Source organism: Primulina eburnea, chromosome 5, assembly GCF_022965805.1.
Source record: "Primulina eburnea isolate SZY01 chromosome 5, ASM2296580v1, whole genome shotgun sequence".
Taxonomy (NCBI): Eukaryota; Viridiplantae; Streptophyta; class Magnoliopsida; order Lamiales; family Gesneriaceae; genus Primulina; species Primulina eburnea.
Window position 1 is genome coordinate 16,184,372 of NC_133105.1, and position 25,379 is coordinate 16,209,750.

At 37.1% G+C, this 25,379-nt stretch overlaps 2 protein-coding genes across 6 annotated transcripts in view; one reads left to right on the forward strand and one right to left on the reverse strand.

Annotated features, from left to right (window-relative positions):
* Positions 1-1,321: 1,321 nt before the first annotated feature.
* LOC140833063 (methionine aminopeptidase 2B-like) overlaps positions 1,322-25,379 on the reverse strand; it is a 30,902-nt gene continuing 6,844 nt past the window's right edge. The window contains exons 3-7 of one of the 4 annotated variants that reach the window (XM_073197471.1): positions 19,937-20,036; positions 19,691-19,836; positions 19,481-19,572; positions 19,266-19,360; positions 3,759-3,805 (exon numbers count right to left, since the gene is read on the reverse strand). In XM_073197471.1, coding sequence (XP_073053572.1) covers positions 3,803-3,805; positions 19,266-19,360; positions 19,481-19,572; positions 19,691-19,800 — 300 coding nt within the window. In that variant the 5' untranslated portion in view covers positions 19,801-19,836; positions 19,937-20,036 and the 3' untranslated portion in view covers positions 3,759-3,802. Of the gene's footprint in view, positions 2,375-2,493; positions 2,638-3,708; positions 3,806-4,012; positions 4,104-10,273; positions 11,016-19,265; positions 19,361-19,480; positions 19,573-19,690; positions 19,837-19,936; positions 20,037-25,379 lie in introns of those variants that run through there. The other 3 variants (XM_073197470.1, XM_073197468.1, XM_073197469.1) reach the window with 3 other exon arrangements.
* LOC140833062 (uncharacterized) lies at positions 20,978-24,862 on the forward strand. Of its 2 annotated transcripts, XM_073197467.1 has the most exons (5): positions 20,978-21,402; positions 21,922-22,867; positions 22,947-23,756; positions 23,879-23,997; positions 24,080-24,862. In XM_073197467.1, the coding sequence occupies exons 2-5, from the start codon at positions 21,931-21,933 to the stop codon at positions 24,563-24,565; spliced, it is 2,352 nt and encodes a 783-aa protein (XP_073053568.1). In that variant the 5' UTR covers positions 20,978-21,402; positions 21,922-21,930; the 3' UTR covers positions 24,566-24,862. The 2 variants fall into 2 exon arrangements, with proteins under 2 accessions (XP_073053568.1, XP_073053567.1); XM_073197466.1 differs by lacking the exon at positions 20,978-21,402 and having other exon boundaries at positions 21,852-22,867.

The following is a 25,379-nucleotide window of genomic DNA, read 5'->3' on the forward strand; positions in this document are numbered from 1 at the left end:
GTATTTTGGAGTCCAAATTTGATGAAAAAGCACTCTTTTCTATGATGAGAATTCGCTTCACAGGAATGAGAGTTATTCATAATTTCAGTCTCAATGCTAAAGGGCGCATTTTTGTCTTGTGGAACCCGAATAGGGTTGATTTAAATGCTGTGAGTATGACTGAGCAATCGGTGCATGTCAACATATCTTGTTTGGCATCTAAATTGAATTTATGTCCGTCGTTTGTATATGGGTTACATACAATTGTGCAAAGAAGATTTTTGTGGGATGATTTGAAGGATTATGGGGTAAATGTTCGCTTCCTTGGATGGTTTTAGTGATTTTAATACGGTACTATCACCGGCTGAAAAAAAGGGGGGCTAGTGGTTAGAAACTACGACATCAAAGATTTTGTTGAGTGTGTTGCTACCCTTGACTTGTTAGATCTTCGACAAATTGGGTGTGTATTTACTTGGAGCAATCCTAAGTTGTGTAGTAAGCTTGATCGTGTTCTTGTGAACCAAGCTTGGGTTGCATCGAATCTTGATGGTTTCGCTGATTTCGTAGCTCTGGGATGTGTCTCGAACCATACAATTAGTATTGTCTCTTTTATTGAGCCAACTGTGAAGAGACCGAAACCATTCAAATTTTTCAACATGTGGGCTTTAAGTGATAGCTTCCTCGAGATAGTTGCTAGGCACTGGAAGTTTACTCGGCATGGTACAGCGCAATTTAAACTTAGACAATTGCTGAGTAATCTGAAAAAGCCACTTAAGTTCTTAAACAAGAAACAATTCAGTCATATATCTTCAAGGGCCACCTTCGCTAAAATCAAGCTTGAAGATTTGCAATATGATATGTTGAATTCGGGGACCACTCCAACAGATTACAGTGTAGTAAAGAGGCATACTGAGTTGCTATTAGAAGCTGAAAGGTCATTCATTGCTCAAAAAGCGAAGCTCAGTTATTTGCAGCAAGGTGACAGGTGCACAAAATTCTTTCATGATTTGATTAAAAGAAATAACAAAAGAAATGCTATTGTTGCAATTAGGAACTGTGTAGGTGCTACTGTCACGGATCAAATTCATATTGCCGACCTATTTGTTGATTATTACAAGAGTTTGTTAGGAACACATGTGGACAGGAGTCATGTTGACAGAGAAACTATACTTGATGGACCGTGTGTTGATAGTGACAATTGGGCTGCACTAACAGAGATGGTGATAGGTGACGAAATCAGAGCTGCATTATTTGATATTGATAATGACAAAGCCCCTGGACCGGATGGTTTTGGCTCGCTTTTCTTTAAAAAAGCGTGGGAGATTGTCAAGCATGATGTTATAGCAGTTGTTCAATACCCAACCAATACAACCAATATCTTACACCTCTCTTGGAGAGGCCATGGTGGCAAAACTGAATCCATCATGTGAACAAGTACTGAGTAAGATGCAATATCAGAACTTCATATATGCGTAGAGCTATTGGCCATTACATTTGATTTTCCGCATCCCAACATTACAAGTTGGCCGACACATACCTAGACCCAAGATGACTACTAACAGTTCTATTGTTATTATATATTCTTTAGAATGGTCCGTTTAGTAACTTTGACCAGCATTCCTCCATAATTAAAATTACCAATAAGCTCATGCCAACTGATAGCTTCTTATTTTAGCTAGATATTTCTCAAATTAGGTCTTAAAAGAAAAGAGTTCAAGGCTAGAATCTCTACATTATTAGTGGCATGATACCATCACAATAACCGACACTATCTATTATAAAACTGTCTCCTAGTTTAATAATTCAGCTGGTGTATAGCTTTAATTTTTATAGCTTCTCTAACGATTCTTCGGATTTTTTTGTTCCAAAAACAATTATTTTAACCCAAAGACATTAGGCGAAGAGGCTAAGGTTTGAGCTAGCCAGGACTCCACTAATGCGTGATAGTAGTTTTAAAACCAACTTTGAGATTTATCGGAAAAATACTAGCAAAAATTCAACCTTGGGAGAAAAATCATTTCAAATTATGCAATATGTAACTGCAGGGTCATAGATGTTAAATCAAGCCCAAGCTTCATTTTCAGTTTGAATTTTCCAACATAGAAATAAATGCAGCTAAAATGTTCACTTTTTCTTGCCATAAGTAACGTGCAAGTTTCTTAAACAATAATTCATACCTGAACAATACCAACATCACACAAATTCTTCAGTGCCATCAAATACTTAGTTTCCCCCACGCGGTCTAGATAACGCCTGCAAAAAGCCAATGTTGAGAAATTTTTATTAATCGTTGCCAACAACTGCTTTGCTCTGGGCAACCGCAGAGGAATATGGCAAACGTCAAAATTCTTCATGTAATGGCTGCATTCTAGATCTTCTCTGACATATCCTTTCCCTGCATGAAAAACAGGAAGGAAAAAATAAAGCTTTTTGCATCCGGCATAAATAATTCAACAGTTGCATCCAGCATAACTAATTCAACGGTTTTATTTCAATGTATACAAAAGATGTCACCTGTAGATCCAAAAGTCTCAATGGCATAAAATTCACCCTCTTCCATTTTTGTTTGCTCCCCTCCTTTAACTATAGGAACAGATTTTCCAGCATGGATTAGATAACTCCCAATACTATGGCCATTCAAATTTCGAATACTTTTTACTGCCAAAATAGCCGAACCATCCAGAACAATCATATAACTTAAAAAAAAATTCTATACAGTCCAACTAAATGCTAAAAAAAAATAACCAGATGTGGAACCTGACATATTTAATCTTTATTTAGTAATTAATTTATTTTCATGTTTGGTTACTTGATTAACTAGACTATTTCAATCTTTCAAGCTAAATAGATGGATGATGCGGCTTGACTGTCACAAGTTGGAATAAATTTTCTAATGATCCAGGAATATCTAGAAACAGAATTATCCAGGAATTTTATAATCCATGGTCAACCTGTCAAGTGAAGTAATATTCAACATTTCCTTCGAAACAGAATTTCCAAGTCCAATTTCAAAATTCCAGATGGACTAGAACCTTTTATATCTATGAAAATTTGGGTGAGAGAGAAATTCCAGTCCAGTGACTTCAACATAGCTGTAATTTGCCATAAAGTAGCAATTGACATGGTGACATTCTTACTAGAGCAACAAATTATAACCACTATAAAACACAGGTTGGCGGTGTTTTTCACACAAAAAAATTATAATATTCATAAATAAGCAGTAAGCTTCAGATTATGCCTATATCAGTTTAAAGAGAGTGTTCTTTCTTGCGTCCAGTACATGTCATCTGAAATAAGAAAATGCAACAAAAATAACTCGAATATATATATGTTTAAGGTATATTTGGGAAAATCAGTATCTAGTTCTAGAAGTAATGACTTGGGGAAGGGGCAAAGAAAAACACAAGAGTAGGGAGTTGAGCAGGCTTATTTTGTTTGGGTGAGATTACTAACTTAAACGAGGGTAAAGAGAGTGGGTCTCTTCGCACATAGGACTACCGTACAAGAGTACCTCTGGGAACTCTAGTTTCATTATATGCCAATTAATTTCAGCCAAACGCCTTCTTTGTTTTGCTGATTATTGTTTGACGAATTAGTATACTTTTGCGGTTGAAACAATATACTTTCAAAAACAAATAAGTTCCCAATATAAACATTCTACACCAGCACTGAGCAGAGTGTATCTCACTGCTCACACAAGTTACTCAAATATTCTGCTCAAGGCTATACCTTGAAACACCTTTCCATTAATTTCAACCTCATATGACTCCATGACCTCCTGGATTGCTGCACCAACATCACATAAGCGCACATCAATTCCCGCTTACTGAAAATAAACAAAATTTCAAAAGTAGCACTGAGTTGTTCTCGTGAGGTTTATAATGGGTTTCTACAGAACTCACATCGAAGACACAGCGGAAATATAAAATTGTTCAATCTCTCAATCCCGGAGACGATCGGTTGCCTATGATTCAAATAATAAAACATGCATACAACTCATAATTAAATGCCTGAAAAAAATTTATCGCATGACCTTGGTCATGGATGGATGCTCTGGTCATGTACCACTCAGACCCCATGGTAAGCTTTGCCACAACAACGATTCTCCAAAAATCTGGTCCACACATGATCGAGCAAAACTTGCACAGTAAAATCCCTAATAAAAGTATGATTTTGTATGTTCAAAATTAATCGCAAGTGCACGATGTCAAGTAATAATATTGTGTACAAGAGTACGAGTATCGTTCCACTGAAGACTGTGTTTAACAATGATTATTTTCAGTTATTTAACATTTAGCAACGAAATTTGAGTTGTGTGATTGTTCCTACTATGCTCAAACAAATATGCAATTAAAATGATTCAACAAGTAATGAATGAGAATTTAATCTAAAATGTTGAGTTAAAATTCAATGAGAAATGGATTTGTTGGGAATCTCGGTTCACCTACCCCTCGTTAATTAATTAATTCGTTCGATCGTGATCTACTCTTCCGACAGGATTTCTTAATCTATTGAACACACTCTCTCGAGCTATGCCAAACTAATTCTACTCAATGAAGTAATTAAATATCTTTAATTATTTATCAAGAGCAAATCGCATTTCGACCTATGAAATCCCCTAGTTTTCGACCCTAAGGACTATGACTATCGGCACGTATCCAATTTCATACATCTTTGTAAATTGTAGATCCGCGAATTATACTACTCGATCATATCACTCGTTATTCTCTCGAACTCACTCGTGATATGAAAACGTCGTTAAAGTTAGCTACGCTTTAATGACACGACAAAACAGTAGTAAAATCAAGAATAACGCACAATCGAAATATCAATTAAGTTAAATCAACGTTCGGGGTAGGATCCCCTTTTATCCCAACAAATAATAAAGTTAGCTACAAGAATTCATTGTAAAAATAAATGCAACGTTTAAAATGAAAGAAACTAGATTAGAAATACTAGGCGAGACGAAATCTGCGAAGAACGGTGCTCGGAAAACTTCAAATCTTCAATCCAAGCGCAAAGTTCTCTCCAAAAGCTTGTGGCGGCTGCAAAATCCAGTATGAATCCCCTCTGAATGTCGACCAAATCCTCACCATATGATTTCCCTTTCGAAATTAAGGAATGGAATCGAGATTGATCTTTTCCAAAAATAGGTGGCGCTCGGGCGGTAGAAAAGTACCGCTCGAGCGCCACACCTTCTGTAAAGCTGCTTGAGACGTGCGGCATTCGCGCTCGGGCGGTAGAAAACTACCGCTCGAGCGCAGACTCTTTTGTAATTTTTCCTTTGGGGCTCTCTTCTCGCGCTCGGGCGGTAGAATTTCACCGCCCGAGCGCCAAACCTTCTGTAAAGATGCTTCGGCATTTCTCTTCTCGCGCTCGGGCGGTACAATTTCACCACCCGAGCGCCAACTCCTCTGCCCTTTTTGTCTTGACTTGGCACTTGGCTCCGATTTTGGTTCTTCCGGTCGTGTTTCCTGCAAATTAATCACCCAATAGTGAGATATGATAATATGCAATTGATTACTCTAAAATGAACAAAATGTAAATGAAATGCATGCATGTACAATGCAAACACAACTAAAACTAATACAATAAAACACGTAAAAACGACACATATCAACCCCCTAATACTAACCTTTTGCTTGCCCTCAAGTAAAATAGGTTATAGACCACAATCAAACACGAAACAAACACAAAGGTGAGGGTACCGAAACAACTAAAATGATGGTGAAGTAGCGAACCGGTATCTCCTGCCTCAGCGGGTGTTTAAACCACATCCCCTTAGCCAAACCCCAACATTCATCAATACCCCTTTTAAAACACCTTATAACATTTTGAATTTACCAGAAAGTGTGGTCGTGTGTGTGCTGTGGGTCTCACTAGCTCGTGCTTCAGACAGTTTCATTTGCAAATCATGCGAGTCACCAAATCAACAGTTCAATGCAAGTTTCCCTATCCCGAGTTCTGTTTCTAGTCGTGACCAACGAGTGAACACAAAGCGGCAAAATTTCAAGGTTGTACACCAGGAATTAGGGAGTCAATATTATGAAGTTTCGAACGGCTAAAGAAGATAGGACGTACACTGATCATTTTCATTATGCACTTGTCAGAATTTTTATCTGACATTCCTCAACGCCTTACTTCTCCATCTATTTAGCCTTGGGATAGGATTTCATCCCTTTTTGGCTCCCCCACACCTTACATACCCTTTTTTTCATTTACAACACTCTTGTTGTAATACTTCTCTTTTTTTTTTTTTAGTGGTGCATAATTTTCTCAAGTGTACTCCCTAAATTTTGAGTATATGGAATGTTTGTTTAGTTGGCTTGGGGATAACTCTTGAGGTATTATGCACAATTGGGACGAAAGTTATTCCGGTGGGTTTAAATGATCTATGCTATTTCATGTCACTGGTCGGTCGCGACTGTCAACAAAATTCATTCAAGTTCGACTTGCATCTCATGTCATTCCAGTTCCTCCCACAGAATCTTAAACTCGACTATCGTGTACACTACTAATAATACCCACAATGTACGCATATACAATAAACATTTTATTTCACTCGGGTATTCATGACGTGTGATAAAACTAAGTAACATGCAGTTCATTCACCCCACAATCATCATCGGCTACCAATTCACTAATGTCACCATCACTGCTACTCATGCAAGACACAGACGAATGCAAACAAATAAGAAGACGTACAACGACCCCCTCATACTAGACGTGTGCAATGTCCCAGTGCACAAAGACTCAAAACACAGAAATGCAAACACAAATGCAGACTAATAAACATGAAAGCTAATAAACATGCTAGACTGAAACAATGATAAGAAAGAAAAACAGAAAAGCGGCAAAGAAATAAAAGTGCGAAGTAGGGGAAACAGTAAACTCCCCTGATCAAGCGTCATCCTCATCATGCTCCGGCGGTGGCACTCCTGCGGCCTCCCCATGCTGAGAATAATCATACTGGAACGGGAATGGGGGAGGAGGTAGCGGAGTCGGTGGAATGGTCGACGGGTCAACGCCCCCGTGCACAAGCAAAGTGCGCATCATGGAGTAAATGTGCGATAAATGGTCCGCGACATAGGAGTTGAACTGACTCTGATGCGCTTGGAAGGCGAGATTTTCATCCATCTTATCATTCTGAGTTCGCCTGCGGGGTTGTGGTGGGAGGCGTTGTGGAACGGCAGTGCTTGATCCACCGGCATCCTCCGCCCGAGGGGGAAAGTCCGCTCGTCGTTTTGCCCTTTTTCCGTTGTTCATCCTCCCGACAAATTGGCTTCATCGGTTGAAGCCACTCCTCGTCGTCCCTGAAGTGCACCCCGGCCCGTGCACACAATTCGGAAATGATGTTCGGGAAGAAGAGACCTATATGGCTGTTGTGGGTGCTCAGTGTGATTTGCGAGTTGATAAGTTTGCCCACATCGATGTCGTAACCTCGGTGCAACGCAAAAAGTAACACCGCACGCTCCTTTTGCACCTCGCTTTTGTGCGAGACTGGCATCATCCGTCGGGGCACAAATAGATACCACAAGGCAATATCAGCTCGCAAGTACTTCTCATCAAAACAGCTCGGCGATCCACCCAATGGTTTCCACATCGCACCCGGGTGGCACAGAGTCTCGTTAATCAGGTTGTAGTCGGGATTAGCCATCAATGCCTGGAAATTAGAGTCATCTACCTCGGCCGTTTCCAATAGGGCGTTAATCGTGGCCGAATCGAACGGCACAAGCTTGCCCCTAACAAAGGCCCGACCATCAGTTCGTTCAACGGCATTGGCGTAGAATTCCCTAACCACCGACACCACAGCCGCCTTAGGTTGCTCGCCAAATTTGTCCCATCCCCTTCTTCCCAAGTCCACAAGAGGTGGCATATATCGATCCTCAAAAGTACGACGAAATCCCCTCTCGGTAATGGGGTCTTCTTCTCCGGCACCATCTTCATCTTCAACCCTTCAAACACAATGGCTCCCAAGAAGCAACGAGGTAATCCTAGCTCCTCCTCTTCATCCTCATTTGATAGAACACGTTTCGTGAGTGCGGAGGCTCGTGCTAGATATGACCATGCTAAAATTCATCGAAACCCCATTACCGAGAGGGGATTTCGTCGTACTTTTGAGGATCGATATATGCCACCTCTTGTGGACTTGGAAAGAAGGGGATGGGACAAATTTGGCGAGCAACCTAAGGCGGCTGTGGTGTCGGTGGTTAGGGAATTCTACGCCAATGCCGTTGAACGAACTGATGGTAGGGCCTTTGTTAGGGGCAAGCTTGTGCCGTTCGATTCGGCCACGATTAACGCCCTATTGGAAACGGCCGAGGTAGATGACTCTAATTTCCAGGCATTGATGGCTAATCCCGACTACAACCTGATTATCGAGACTCTGTGCCACCCGGGTGCGATGTGGAAACCATTGGGTGGATCGCCGAGCTGTTTTGATGAGAAGTACTTGAGAGCTGATATTGCCTTGTGGTATCTGTTTGTGGCCCGACGGATGATGCCAGTCTCGCACAAAAGCGAGGTGCAAAAGGAGCGTGCGGTGTTACTTTTTGCGTTGCACCGAGGTTATGCCATCGATGTGGGCAAACTTATCAACTCGCAAATCACACTGAGCACCCACCACAGCCACATAGGTCTCTTCTTCCCGAACATCATTTCCGAATTGTGTGCACGGGCCGGGGTGCACTTCAGGGACGACGAGGAGTGGCTTCAACCGATGAAGCCAATTTGTCGGGAGGATGAACAGCGGAAAAGGGCAAAACGACGAGCGGACTTTCCCCCTCGGGCGGAGGATGCCGGTGGATCAAGCACTGCCGTTCCACAACGCCTCCCACCACAACCCCGCAGGCGAACTCAGAATGATAAGATGGATGAAAATCTCGCCTTCCAAGCGCATCAGAGTCAGTTCAACTCCTATGTCGCGGACCATTTATCGCACATTGACTCCATGATGCGCACTTTGCTTGTGCACGGGGGCGTTGACCCGTTGACCATTCCACCGACTCCGCTACCTCCTCCCCCATTCCCTTTCCAGTATGATTATTCTCAGCATGGGGAGGCCGCAGGAGTGCCACCGCCGGAGCATGATGAGGATGACGCTTGATCAGGGGAGTTTACTGTTTCCCCTACTTTCGCACTTTTATTTCTTTGCCGCTTTTCTGTTTTTCTTTCTTATCATTGTTTCAGTCTAGCATGTTTATTAGCTTTCATGTTTATTAGTCTGTATTTGTGTTTGCATTTCTGTGTTTTGAGTCTTTGTGCACTGGGACATTGCACACGTCTAGTATGAGGGGGTCGTTGTACGTCTTCTTATTTGTTTGCATTCGTCTGTGTCTTGCATGAGTAGCAGTGATGGTGACATTAGTGAATTGGTAGCCGATGATGATTGTGGGGTGAATGAACTGCATGTTACTTAGTTTTATCACACGTCATGAATACCCCAGTGAAATGAAATGTTTATTGTATATGCGTACATTGTGGGTATTATTAGTAGTGTACACGATAGTCGAGTTTAAGATTCTGTGGGAGGAACTGGAATGACATGAGATGCAAGTCGAACTTGAATGAATTTTGTTGACAGTCGCGACCGACCAGTGACATGAAATAGCGTAGATCATTTGAACCCACCGGAATAACTTTCGTCCCAATTGTGCATAATACCTCAAGAGTTATCCCTAAGCCAACTAAACAAACATTCCATATACTCAAAATTTAAGGAGTACACTTGAGAAAATTATGATTTTGTATGCTCAAAATTAATCGCAAATGCACGATGTCAAGTAATAATATAGTGTACAAGAGTACGAGTATCGTTCCACTGAAGACTGTGTTTAACAATGATTATTTTCAGTTATTTAACATTTAGCAACGAAATTTGAGTTGTGTGATTGTTCCTACTATGCTCAAACAAATACGTAATTAAAATGATTCAACAAGTAATGAATGAAAATTTAATCTAAAATGTTGAGTTAAAATTCTATGAGAAATGGATTTGTTGGGAATCTCGGTTCACCTACCCCTCGTTAATTAATTAATTCGTTCGATCGTGATCTACGCTTACGACAGGATTTCCTAATCTATTGAACACACTCTCTCGAGCTATGCCAAACTAATTCTACTCAATGAAGTAATTAAATATCTTTAATTATTTATCAAGAGCAAATCGCATTTCGACCTATGAAATCCCCTAGTTTTCGACCCTAAGGACTATGACTATCGGCACGTATCCAATTTCATACATCTTTGTAAATTGTAGATCCGCGAATTATACTACTCGATCATATCACTCGTTATTCTCTCGAGCTCACTCGTGATATGAAAACGTCGTTAAAGTTAGCTACGCTTTAATGACACGACAAAACAGTAGTAAAATCAAGAATAACGCACAATCGAAATATCAATTAAGTTAAATCAACGTTCGGGGTAGGATCCCCTTTTATCCCAACAAATAATAAAGTTAGCTACAAGAATTCATTGTAAAAATAAATGCAACGTTTAAAATGAAAGAAACTAGATTAGAAATACTAGGCGAGACGAAATCTGCGAAGAACGGTGCTCGGAAAACTTCAAATCTTCAATCCAAGCGCAAAGTTCTCTCCAAAAGCTTGTGGCGGCTGCAAAATCCAGTATGAATCCCCTCTGAATGTCGACCAAATCCTCACCATATGATTTCCCTTTCGAAATTAAGGAATGGAATCGAGATTGATCTTTTCCAAAAATAGGTGGCGCTCGGGCGGTAGAAAAGTACCGCTCGAGCGCCACACCTTCTGTAAAGCTGCTTGAGACGTGCGGCATTCGCGCTCGGGCGGTAGAAAACTACCGCTCGAGCGCCGACCTTTCTGTCGAAGCTCTTGGGATAAGTGGCATTCGCGCTCGGGCGGTAGAAAACTACCGCTCGAGCGCCAACCTTTCTGTCGACTTGGTCACCTTTCGCGCCCGGGCGGTAGAAAATTACCGCTCGGGCGCCGCTCATTCTGTCCGTTGCCCTCTTTTTTGTACACTTTGCTCCATTTTTGGTTTTCCGGCCACTTTTCCTGCAAATTCATCATGCCCGAGTGAGATATGATAAAATGCAAATGTTTACTCTAAAACGCACAGAATGTGATGGAAATACACGTATGCACAATGCAAAACACACACAGACTAATGCAATAAAACACGTAAAAACGACACATATCAACACACCAAAAGAATCTACCACGAATAATTGACACTAGACAACTATTCGATTTATACGAACAAGAAATCTAGTATTGCAACCACAACACAGTCTTAACGTTATATAGATAGTACAAAAACATGAAAGAGAAAAAATTTATTAAAAACATTTTAGGCCGAGAAGAGAGATTCAATTCTCAATTTGCAAATCTCAAACTTCAAAATCTGAACTGCCAATCTCTGTTCGGCAAACCTATCAATTATATAGTATTATTTTATTTATTAGATTTTGTCTTAAATTAAAATTTAGATTTTATTTCAAAAATCATATTTTTTATTATCTTTCCATCTTATCTTCCTTTGTGTAGATCAATCTATCCACATATAAGATAAGAAACAAAATAATTTCCTTTTATTTGATAAGTGTTGAAAATAATATATTTGAATATTGAAAAAGTAATAGTTGAATGTTTGAATGTTGAAAATAAGAATTGTAAAGTTAGAAATTTGTGTGTGATGATGTAGGTAATGATGTATTTTATTTTTTGGATTATGTGTAATGAAACTCTATAAATAGATCTCTCATTTGTGAAGAAAATCACAATTGCGTAGAGAGAAAAATATTATAAAGTGTGTAGTTTGGTAAATTTTGAGAGTTTGAGATTTTTACTTTTTACCATAAATTTTTACTTTTTCACAACACGTTATCAGCACGAAGCTCTAAAAGTCCTAAATACTTTTTCAAGCTCCAAACAGAAGAAAAAGGTAACAAAAGTAATTATATTTATTTTACTGTTATTTATTTATTGTGTATTTATTTAATATACAATATAATGTTATTATAAGAAATAATAAAAATAAATTTTTCATAAACTTGTTATAAATCCTGGGAGGATGTTAAGCCGACATCCCACACTCCCGGTAAGGGATACGACAAGTATAAAAGCCTATAAGGTTTTTAAACAAAATAACTTATGACACTCATTATAATATTATGATATGATATACATAATTATTTAAACATATCTAATATTATATATACCATATTATTACCATAAAATTATACAAATACATACCTTTATTTTTTTGTACACCAACGGTCATAAATGGTAAAAAACGGCTAGTTTTTGCCCAATAAATATGATCTCACAAACACATTCAATCACTCCAACTTTCTATTCTTCTCTAAAAATTATTCATCATCAAATTTTTCGAAGAAAAAAGAAGATGGCTTTCTCAAGGATATTTTTAATTATTTTGGTTATCATATTCACGAGTCTTGTATTTATCAAAGAATATCCTCCTCGTGCGTTTTCTTTATTTTTACAAATGCTTGTACTTGTTGTTTATCCGTTACTTTGTATTGCAATATTTATTAACTAATAAAATGCATCGTAATTTTTTTTAGTACCACCATGTCAAATTTAACAAAGCTCGAATTTGTTGCGCTCGACATCACGGGAAAGAATTATATGCCATGGACTCTCGATGTAGAAATGCATCTTGAGTCATTGGGTCTAAGCGAGACTATTAAAGAAAATGGCATATGTACATCACAAGAAAAGGCAAGAGCCATGATATTTTTGCGTCGACATCTCGACGAGGGATTAAAATGCGAATATCTGACTGAAAAAAATCCCATGGCTTTGTGGAAAGGATTGAAAGAAAGATTTGAACATATAAGGGAAGTTATACTTCCGACCGCCCGTGATGAATGGAATATGTTAAGATTCCAAGATTTTAAGAAAGACAGTGATTATAATTCAGCGATGTATCGAATAATCTCGCAGCTAAAATTTTGTGGACATGAGGTCATAGAAGCTGAGATGCTTGAAAAAACATTTTCCAAGTTTCATGCATCAAATATTACTCTACAGCAACAATATAGAGTACGTGGATTCGCGAGATATTCTGAACTCATCGCCTGTCTTCTTGTGGCGGAAAAGAACAACGAGCTATTAATGAGAAATCATCAGTCCCGACCGACTGGATCAACAGCATTTCCAGAAGTAAATGTTGTAAATAAAAATGAATTTAAACCTCGAAACCAAAATCAAATTCAAAGACAAGATTTTGGTCGAGGTCGAGGCCGAGGTCGTGGACGTGGACGTGGAATTGGCCGTGGTCGTGGTCGAGGCCGTGGTTTTGAAAACAATAGAGATAGTTATTTTTATAACTCATCTCAAAAGAGCGTCCCAAACCATCCACAGAAAAGGCATCATGAGAATACAAGTGTTAATGAGAATCACTCAAAAAGATATGAAAGTTCTTGTTACAGATGTGGTACTCCAGGACATTGGTCCAAAAGTTTGTCGAGCCCCTGAGCACCTTTATAAACTTTATAAAGAATCATTAAAGGGGAAAGAAAAGGAGACCAACTTCACTGAACGCAGTGACCATTTGAGTGATTCAACTCATATTGATGCTGGTGATTTTATGAATGATTTATCTGGAAATGATCAATATGTTAGTGGGATAGAATTGAACAATATTGATGCTGCAGATTTTCTCAACGATTTCTCTGAAAATGAACAATATAATGGTAGAATATAAATGTACAATAATTTATTTTTCATGTATTCATAGAATAATGTTTTATTGTATAATTATGATATGTGTTATATTTAAATATATATTGCCAGTAATTTATTTCATTGCATATTTTTTTGAAGTTCAAATATGGAAAATGCTATGAGCAAAGCTGAAGTTTGCATACCCGATAGTGGTACAACGCACACTATCCTCCGAGATAAAAGATATTTCTTGGAACTAAAACCAACAAAAACAACGGTGAATACAATATCAGGTCCTGTAGACTTGATTAAAGGATGTGGTAAAGCACAATTTTTGTTACCTAATGGTACAAAATTTTTGATCAATGATGCTTTATATTCACCACAATCGAAAAGAAATTTGTTGAGTTTTAATGATATATATTCTCATGGGTATGATACTCAAACAATGAATGAAGGGAATGAGAAATATATGTGTCTTATCACATATAAATCAGGAAAGAAATATGTGATTGAAAAACTACCAATGCTCCCTACTGGATTGCATTATACACATATAAGTCCCATTGAATCAAACATGGTAGTTGATAATTTTTCGATATTAACCAATTGGCATGATCGATTGGGACATCCTGGTTCAACAATGATGCGAAGAATTATAGAAAATACACATGGTCATCCACTGAAAGACCAGAAGATCTTTCAGAATAATAAGTTTCAATGTAAAGCATGTTCTCTTGGAAAACTTATTATAAGACCATCACCAGTCAAAATTCAAACCGAATCACCAATGTTTCTTGAACGTATTCAGGGTGATATTTGTGGACCAATCCATCCACCATGTGGACCATTCAGATACTTTATGGTATTGATTGATGCCTCCAGCAGATGGTCACATGTATGTTTATTGTCAACTCGAAATGTTGCATTTGCAAGATTACTTGCTCAAATAATAAAATTGAGGAATCAATTTCTCGATTATACAATCAAGAAAATTAGACTTGATAATGCTGGTGAATTTACTTCCCAGACTTTCAATGATTATTGTATGTCTATGGGAATCATTGTTGAGCATCTTGTTGCTCATGTACATACACAGAATGGATTGGCTGAATCATTGATTAAACGTCTGCAAATGATTGCTAGACCAATGATTATGAAAACAAAGCTCCCTATTTCTATATGGGGACATGCAATTTTACATGCTGCTTCATTAATTCGCATCAGACCAAGTGCATATCATAAATACTCCACATTGCAGCTTGCATTTGGTAAAGAACCAGACATTTCTCATCTGAGAATTTTTGGATGTATGGTGTATGTGCCTATTGCACCACCACAACGAAAGAAAATGGGACCTCAAAGAAAGGTTGGAATTTATATCGGTTATGATAGTCCATCAATCATTCGATATCTTGAACCTCAGACAGGCGACGTGTTCACAGCACGTTTTGCTGATTGTCATTTTAATGAGGAAATCTTCCCAATGTTAGGGGGAGAACAGAAACATACCGAAAAGGAAATTACATGGTATGTATCATCATTGTTACATCTGGATCCAAGAACACAACAATGTGAAAAAGATGTACAGCAAATTGTGCACTTGCAAAGAATAGCAAATCAAATACCAGATGCATTTACAGATGCAAAAGGGGTAACTAAATCATATATACATGCTGTAAATGCTCCTGCTCGAATTGTAATTCCAAAGAAACAAATTGAACAAAGTCATGATGTCGTAAAACGCCTGAAGCGTGGAAGGCCAGTCGGTTCCAAGGATAAAAATCCTCGAAAAAGAAAATTAATAGAGAAACACAATGATCACAAAATAAAGAATGATGTTTCTGAAGAAACACATGATGATCAAAAAATAGAGAATGGTGTTCCTGAAGAAACACATGATGATGAAAATGTTCTGTCAGAACCACAAACTGACGAGAATCATGAAATCTCTATCAATTATATTAATACTGGAAAAATATGGAACCGAAAAGATATAGATGAAATTGATGATATATTTTCTTATAATGTGGCAATCGACATCATAAATGATAACGAAGATCATGAACCAAAATCTTTTGGTGAATGTAAAAATCGGCAGGATTGGATAAAATGGAAAGATGTCATCCAGGTTGAATTAGATTCGCTAAATAAACGTAATGTTTTTGGACCTATAGTCCTTACACCTGAAGGTGTAACACCTGTTGGATACAAATGGGTTTTTATTCGAAAGCGAAATGAGAAAAATGAAATAGTAAGATATAAAGCTCGACTTGTTGCACAAGGTTTTTCTCAAAGGCCTGGAATTGATTATAAAGAAACGTATTCTCCTGTGATGGATGCAATTACGTTTCGGTATTTGATTAGCTTGGCGGTATCTGAAAATTTAGAAATGCGTCTTATGGATGTTGTTACAGCTTACTTATATGGATCACTTGATAGTAATATATATATGAAAATCCCTGAAGGATTTAAGATGCCTGAAGCACAAAGTTCAAAACCCATGGAATGTTATTCTGTGAAATTACAAAGATCGTTATATGGGTTAAAGCAATCAGGTCGAATGTGGTATAATCGACTAAGTGATCACTTGATGAAAAAGGGATATGTAAATAATTCAATATGCCCTTGTGTTTTCATTAAGAAAACAACATCCGGATGCGTAATTATTGTTGTATATGTTGATGATTTAAACATCATTGGAACGAATAAGGAAATTCAAGAAGTTGTGTCATACTTGAAGGAAGAATTTGAAATGGAGGATCTTGGAAAAACCAAGTATTGTCTGGGTTTACAAATTGAACAAAAAGAATGTGGAATGTTTGTTCACCAGACAAATTATACAGAAAAGATCCTTAAACGTTTTAATATGGATAAAGCAAATCCTTTAAGTACTCCAATGGTTGTTAGATCATTAAACATAGAAAAAGATCCATTCCGACCATGTGAAGAAGATGAAGATATTCTTGGTCCAGAAGTACCATATCTAAGTGCTATCGGTGCCCTTATGTATCTTACAAATTGTACAAGGCCTGATATATCTTTTGCCGTAAATTTGTTGGCAAGATTTAGCACATATCCAACAAAGAGACACTGGAACGGAATTAAACATATATTCCGTTATCTACGAGGAACGACAGACTTAGGACATTTGTATTCAAAAGATGCTAATCCAAGTATAATTGGTTATGCTGATGCTGGATACTTATCTGATCCACACAAGGCACGTTCCCAAACTGGATATGTATTTACTCGTGGAGGCACTGCAATATCTTGGCGTTCACAGAAACAAACGCTGGTAACAACTTCATCAAATCATGCCGAGATTATTGCACTACATGAAGCAAGTCGTGAATGTGTGTGGTTAAAATCAATGACCCAACATATCCAAATCTCATGCGGATTATCATTCGACGAGAAGCCTGTGATACAATATGAAGATAATGCTGCATGTGTTGCTCAAATGAAAGAAGGATACATAAAAAGCGACAGAACTAAACATATTCCTCCTAAGTTCTTCGCATTCACCAAAGAGCTTGAGAAGAATAAATGTATTGATGTTCGTCACATTCAATCAAGTGAAAACTCATCAGATCTCTTCACAAAGGCACTTCCTACGACAATATTCAGAAAGCACATATATAATATTGAGATGCGCAATCTACGAAATTTTGAAGAATTGTTCATATCAACATGAGGGGAGTTTACGTGACTGCACTCTTTTTCCCTTACTATGGTTTTTATCCCAATGGGTTTTTCCTAGTAAGGTTTTTAACGAGGCAGTACAAAACACGTAATGAAGACATCATCGTATCATGATCATCATCACAAGGGGGAGTGTTGAAAATAATATATTTGAATATTGAAAAAGTAATAGTTGAATATTTGAATGTTGAAAATAAGAGTTGTAAAGTTAGAAATTTGTGTGTGATGATGTAGGTAATGATGTATTTTATTTTTTGGATTATGTGTAATGAAACTCTATAAATAGATCTCTCATTTGTGAAGAAAATCACAATTGAGTAGAGAGAAAAATATTATAAAGTGTGTAGTTTGGTAAATTTTGAGAGTTTGAGATTTTTACTTTTTACCATAAATTTTTACTTTTTCACAACAATAAGGTATATTTTATTTCATGTGTATTTTTATTCCATAAAATCTATCAAATATAATTTAAATACTTAAAAATATTCTCATAAAATATATCATAACTTTTATATTATAATCAAGAAAACTAAATCAAATTTATCTTCACGGCAAGCGTGACAAGCTCGTTATTACAGTTCTTATATCAACATTTCTACTTTCAGACTTTCCAAAAATAGAAAATTTACTACAAAGAGATTTTACTCGATTTTCTTGCCAACTTTGAATTAACTCAAATCAATATAATAAGCTTAGAAATTTAATATAATTAAATTTCTAATTCTTAAATTCAACTCATTGAATTTAATTATCTTGTTCATGTAGATCACAATCAGCATTTGTGTGACCTTCAATAGTTTAGGCATGTTAGTTGTGGGATCACAACTCTTTCTGATTTTAGAATAAACCCATCTAATTGTCCCTATTAATTTATCAAACTCTTTTAATTATCAACAGCCGAAATCGTTTAGGTTTAACCCACTGAATCGTGATTAGCGCCCAACAACTTCGCGTCACGATCCACAATATACAAACTGATAGTGCTTGCAAGAACTTTCAGTTACAGTTATAGTGCAGTACGATCCTTTCAGCTCATATGTCCCGATTAAATTTTGGGACATTGGTTTGCCGAGATCTCAATATAAATCCAATAGTTATGCGTACGTTCCAAAGTGTCATATCCCATTGTATGTAACTAGGTAAAACTTTTCTCTAAAACATACATTTTACTCTGGCCAGAGATTCCTAGGAATATTAACTTGACAGAACACAAAGAACATCCACTAATATAATCGAGCGCCTGAATTCCAACTACAAGTCACAAGCTCCTATCCAATTTACAACATACTGAACTTGCAACCTTGTGACCCTCAGGGAGTCAGAAAACAAGTCACAGTGCAGTGTTCGTTGAAAAGAGCTATAGTGGGGTATTGGATTGTTAGGATTAATGGTGCACAACTGTAACTAAAAATTCTCTGGTCGACCAGTGGTAACTAGTTAGAAAATTTAGGGCGAGCATAGTTCAATGTAATTATCTCATAAGCACCTATTCGAGTATGTGGATGTCCAAACATCCATGCTAATATGAACATAGCATTTTCACATTATGAATATAAGTCTCAAGTGAGCTAGTCAATATCATTTTTCTGGAGAGCTCATCGACTAGGTACTACTGTAGAGATTACAGTGACTAAAAATGTGTTTCATGATTACCAACAATTACGTAATCACATTTCTCATTGACGGTAGTAAATTCAAGGTTTTTATATAATGCAAATGCATGAATATAAATATAAAAAAATGTAAGATAAATAACAATTTATAGAATAAAGAATGTTTGATAGAAAAAGTCACAGCCACAAGTTGGTTTGTTGAACACCTACGCTAACAGTTTCTCCGTTTCACTACTAATTATTCAGAATATCGGTTTAAGAAAAAAGGTGTTAGCATAAAATGTTGTAAACCCACCTTGATTCCCATATTCGTAGCTTCCCTCGAGGCCTCAAGCAGTGGATAAAACATTGGGTTAAATGCGACAGTAAATGCACAGTCAACTATATGTCCTGAAGATAAAAAAAAAAAAAAAAAAACCAATATAGCATTAAACCTAAGTAAAGCAAAACAGTCTGGCAAAAAGATCAAGGAGCCTCGAAAATATTAACACAGAGGAAAAGCTATATCACCATCAATATGAGTTCCAAAGTCCAGTTTCATCACATCATCATACTGTAGTACAGTTTTATCTCCAGTGTTTGGTGTCCAATGAGCAGCCACCCTGAAATAAGAAGAGGCAGAGCCGCAGAACGAAGAGAATGAATAAGTGCATTATCACGGAAAGCCTATCTAGGCCTAAACATCACGAGGTCAGATGCCTCAGATGACATCAAACTTACCAGTTCAATGAGCATCCCGTAGGAAATGCAATTCCTGCTTGCAAACCATTTTCTGATATTAATTTACGAACTGTATTTTCTAAGGTTTCACAAAGCTCTGTCATCAACATTCCAGGCTTCAAATTTTGTTTTATGTACTTTCGGACCTGTCAAATATTAATATAACTTATGAGCGCGTACTGATTCTTAACTAAATTTTGTTCAATACGCGCCCAATTATACTTCCATATGATAAGTGAAAGCTACCTGACGGTGGACTTCTGCTGCTTGGCGAACTGAATTATAAATTGGCTTTTCCAGTCGTTCTAGTTCTCTCTTCTCTTCGGATGTAGTTCTCCACAAGTTACTATATTGAGTTACCAATAATAAATGAGCTTTTCAGTTTCTTTCAATAAACCATATATACAGTAGGTGAGAATTTCAGAAATAAAGTGAATTAACAATAAAAATTATTCATAAAATTCATGACACTTAAAATAGCTAATTGATTATATTGATACAGAGGCAAGGTCCAGAAACACTAAATGAAAGGAAGATGAGCCGCACTGATGCATATAAAAGAAAAATTTTCCCCCCCACATTCAAATTTATCATGAGTATCTCGCAGTGACGAGGAAGAACTACAGTACAGGTGGAGATACATTTCTTTCTTTGATGCTGATTGTCCTTGAGTAATTTAAATGACAATCCCTAAGTTTACAAGAACTTTTAACACTAGTCCCCAGAAAATTGAAAAGCCTTTTACATTTAAGGACCAGATTATATCATACTATTCAGCCTTGAAATACTTAATGTCTAAAAAAGATGCGAAACCAAGGCTAATTCGTTTGATTCTTCTGTTGCAGGAATTTGACCTGGAAATAATCGATAGAAAGGGCACAGAGAATCAAGTTGCAGACCATCTTTCTCGTTTGGAAAACCCGATTCAAAGCAATGACATTATTCGAGACAGTTTTCCAGATGAGCAACTCTTTGAGATCACCAATCTGCCATGGTATGCTGATTTTGTTAACTATCTTTCAAACGGTATAATCCGTAGATGTGTACCCCAGGAAGAGGTAAGTCAAATTTTGTTTCATTGTCATGCTGGTCCGGCTGGAGGCCACTTTGGGGCAACTAGAACTGCGTCCAAAGTCCTCTAGTCTTGTTTTTATTGGCCTACTTTGTTTAAGGATGCGCATGAATATGTCACAAAATGTCCAGATTGTCAGCGAACAGGTAATATCTCTAGGAGACATGAATTACCTCTCAATAATATTCTTGTGTGTGAATTATTTGATGTGTGAGCATAGTTGTAAAAGGCGCTCGCCTCGCTCGCTTAAGCGCGAGGCGAGGTGAGGCGCCATGGATGGGCTTCGGATTGATCCGAAGCCCATCAGGTGGAAGAAGCGCACGCTTCTGTGCGCTTCAATTGTGATGTTGGAGCGATCGCTTTAGCGATTCTGCGTTATAGTCTTTTTAAAATCTGTCCAAGTCCAAGTTTAGCCCAAGTTCAGGTTTAGACCAAGTACAAAATCCAAATATAAGCCCAGCCCATGTCAATATTTCTATTAAACACTGTGTCTGCACGTCTTCTGCTGCATATTCTCTGCGTGTCTCCTCTCTGCTCAGCCTTGCCGCCGACAATACCGCCGCCGCCGCCGCCGACCATACCGCCGCCGCCTCCCGTACCGCCGCCGCCGCCATCACCTTGTTCCTTTCTTATTTGCTAGGTAAATCCTAATTTTAAGAATTATGTATCCAATTGTATTGTTTCGCTTAGTATTAATTGCTGCTATAATCTATGAATTATAAAAAAAATTATATTAAGTTTTATTTAAAAAAATAGATGCAAACACTGTCTTCATGTTCTCGTTTAACTAAAAAATTATTAGTTTTCAACTTTATTTTATATATATATATATATATATATATATATGTATATGTATGTATATTATTTCTAAAAAATCACGTAATCAATCTAATATTTTTAATGATAGAATTAGAAAATAAATAAAATATTAAAAATAATTAATACAATAAAACAATAAAATAAATAATTTTAAATATATGGCTGATTATCTTAACATAGTTTTAATCCAATTTACCGTGGATTGATTTTAAGGGCATGTAAAGCACATAGTTATAGACTTACAGTCATATATTGATTCTAAAATGTAATATTTCCACGCTAACTTAAAAACTGTGTTTTTTTTTAATAATATAATAGTTGACTTGTATTTATATTTCAGTATTTCATCATGTCAAACACAACAATTCCATCAAATCGAAAGGACATTGCTTGGAATTATGCAACACTTCCGGATCCTAAAAATCCAAATATTGTATGCTGTTGTTTTTGTTCCAAAATAACAAATGGTGGGATTTATCGGCACAAACAACATTTAGTTGGGGGCAATAGAAATGTGAAAGCTTGTCCGAAGTGTCCTGAGCATGTTAAAGTAGAAATTAAAGAGTTCATGCAAAAAAAGAGTGTTTTGAAGAATCAAATGGATGATATTCCTCATTTAGATGATACTGTTGATTTGGAAGAAGATGAGGATGATGATGATATTCAAGCTAAAATGAAAGGGAAACGACCAATGTCAGGCCCTACAGTGCATGGTAAAAAGTGTAAACAAGCAGGGCCTATTGATCTTTATTTTGCAAAAGATGTAGAAGAAATTGTCAGACAGAGACGTGCAAAAAATAAAGGCCAGTTTGATGAAAATAAGAAGAAATTAAGAGAGGATGCGGTTCAGAAATTTGCTACGTGGATGTATGATGCCGGAATTCCTTTTAATGCTGTTAAATATGATTCTTTACAACCATGTATTGATGCTATTGGGACTTTTGGAGTGGGAATGAAACCTCCATCATATCATGAAGTAAGAGTTAAGTATTTGAAGAAGGAGTTGACAAATACGAACCTGTTTCTCAAATCCCACGAAGAAGATCATGCTAGGTATGGTTGTACAATCATGGCAGATGGGTGGACGGATAAAAAAAGTAGAAGTCTTATAAACTTTTTGGTAAATGGTCCTAAAGGAACTATATTTGTTGAATCTGTGGATGCTTCAAATTATTCTCACACTGCTGATAAGATGTATGAGTTACTTTCTAAATTTGTGAATCGAATTGGAGAACAGAATGTGGTTCAGGTTGTAACAGATAATGCAAGCTGCAATGTTAGAGCAGGTAATATTTTAAATTGCAAATTGAATTAAAAATTTGATTTTTCGATTTTTAAAGTAAATAATGTACTTCATTTTTGCAGGTCGTCTTTTGGAAAACACTTTTCCACACTTGTATTGGACTCCATGTGCAGCTCATTGCTTAGATTTGATGCTTGAGGAAATATTCAAAATTCCTAACCTCAAAAAATTGCATGAACGGGCATTGATGGTGAATGGTTATATTTACAATAGACCACAATTGTTGAGCATGATGAGAGAGTTTACTGGACAGAGAGACATGATAAGAACTGCAAAGACTCGTTTCGCAACCGCTTTTTTGACTTTAAAGCGGTTTCAAGTTCAACAAGCAAATCTGAGAAAGATGTTTACATCTGAAAAGTGGGCAAAAAGTCGATATTCAAGAGAGGCGGCTGGAAAACGTGTTGCAGAAGTGATACTGATGCCTTCTTTTTGGAAAACTACAGTTTTTGCATTAAAAGTTGGCGGCCCATTGCTGAAAGTATTGCGGCTAGTAGACGGTGAAAAAAGGTCCCCAATGGGTTACATCTATGAGGCAATGGACAGAGCCAAAGAAGCTATCTCTGCATCATTTAATAATAATGAAGAGAAATATCGTGGTATTTTTGAAATCATCGACAAAAGATGGAATGTTCAACTCCATCATCCTTTGCATGCGGCTGGATATTTCTTAAATCCCGAGTTTTTTTACTCAAACTGTGACATAGAAAATGATGAAGAAGTGTTGGAGGGTCTGTACAAATGCATAGCTAGATTGGTGCGAGGTGAAGATTTACAAGATAAGATTACAAATCAATTGGATAAATACAAAAAAGCGGAAGGACTTTTTGGTTTACCCATGGCTATTAGACAAAGAGCTTCAAAATCACCAGGTAAATAACATTTAGTGCAATATTAATTTATTTCTCAAACTTTACTTATAGTATTGAATATTGATACAAACTTTGAATGATAAGAATTTAATCTTATATTTTTTTGTGTTTCAACTTTCAAGCTGATTGGTGGTCTTCTTATGGTGCATCAACACCTGAATTAAAAACATTTGCAATGAAGATTTTGTACCTCACATGCTCTTCTTCAGGTTGTGAACGTAATTGGAGTGTATTTGAACATGTAAGTTAAAAGTTTTTTTTACATATTAAATTTTATATTATGGAGTATGAAACTAACTTCTTACTTTCTATTTTTTTGGCAGATACATTCTAAAAAAAGAAATAGGTTGTCTCAACAACGATTGAATGATTTGGTATATATCAAATACAACAGAGCGTTGAGGCGAAGATATGCCATGCGAGATACGATTGATCCTATTTCTTTGTCAGAAATAGATGATAGTAACGAATGGTTGTTGGGAAAGTTGGATGATAGTGATGACGAGAATGATGATAATGATTTGGTCTTTGAAGATGATGATTTGCGTTGGAGTGATGTAGCACAAGCGGTTGGGGTTGGTGAAAGTGCATATGACTTTCGATCTCGAAATGCATCTACTTCAAAAGGAGCGTCATCATCCACTTCAGCAAAAAGAAAGCAATCTTCAGCTCGAACTAGTCTTGTGGATGAAGTGGATAAAGAAGAGATCAACATTGATGATGAAACTGAAGAAGAAGAAGATACCGATGGATACAAATCAAGTGATGGGGCTGATGACGTAGATTTGGAAGATGAAGACGACGATTAAAATGACATTTGATATTTCATCTATCACATTTTAAAAGACTTTTTATTTTATTTTGATTTTTTTGATAATATTTTGTTTATCGTGGCATGACGTAGATTTGGAAGATGAATATGACGATTATAATGACGTGTGACATTTCATCTATCACATTTTCAAAGACTTTTTATTTTATTTTGCTTTTTTTAATAATATTTTGTTTATTGCGCTTTTTTCCGTAAAGCGTGCGCTTCGCTTTGCGCTTTGCGCTTGAAGCCCCAAGACACTTGAGCGCTTTTTTGCGCCTCGCGCCTTTGACAACTATGTGTGTGAGGTATCGATTTCATGGGTCCGTTCCCGGTTTCTTTTGGGAACAAGTATATTTTGGTGGCTGTAGACTACGTGTCTACATGGGTGGAAGCAAGTGCATGCAAAACTAATGATTCTAGGGTTGTCGTTCAATTTCTTATGAAAAATATTTTCTCACGTTCTGGCACACCTAGAGCCATTATCAGCGATGGGGGTACTCATTTTTGTAATCGTCAGTTTGACAGTCTGTTGGCTAAGTATGGGGTCCGACATAAGGTGGCAACACCTTACCACCCCCAAACTAGTGGCCAAGTCGAGGTTTCGAACCGAGAACTTAAACGCATTCTTGAGAAGACTGTCGGTGCTTCGAGGAAAGAATGGTCTAGGAAACTCGACGATGCACTATGGGCATACCGCACCACTTTTAAAACCCCCATTGACATGTCCCCTTTCAAATTATTGTATGGAAAGTCATGTCACCTACCTGTACAACTTGAACATAAGGCTTATTGGGCTACTAAATTTATAA

Bases quoted from the DNA above. Each gene is read 5' to 3' on its own strand.
- LOC140833062 (XM_073197467.1), top strand. From the start codon at position 21,931: ATGTCAAACACAACAATTCCATCAAATCGAAAGGACATTGCTTGGAAT. The intron at 22,868-22,946 runs GTAATATTTTAA...TCATTTTTGCAG, and splicing joins AAGCTGCAATGTTAGAGCAG to GTCGTCTTTTGGAAAACACT. The intron at 23,998-24,079 runs GTAAGTTAAAAG...TTTTTTTGGCAG, and splicing joins ATTGGAGTGTATTTGAACAT to ATACATTCTAAAAAAAGAAA.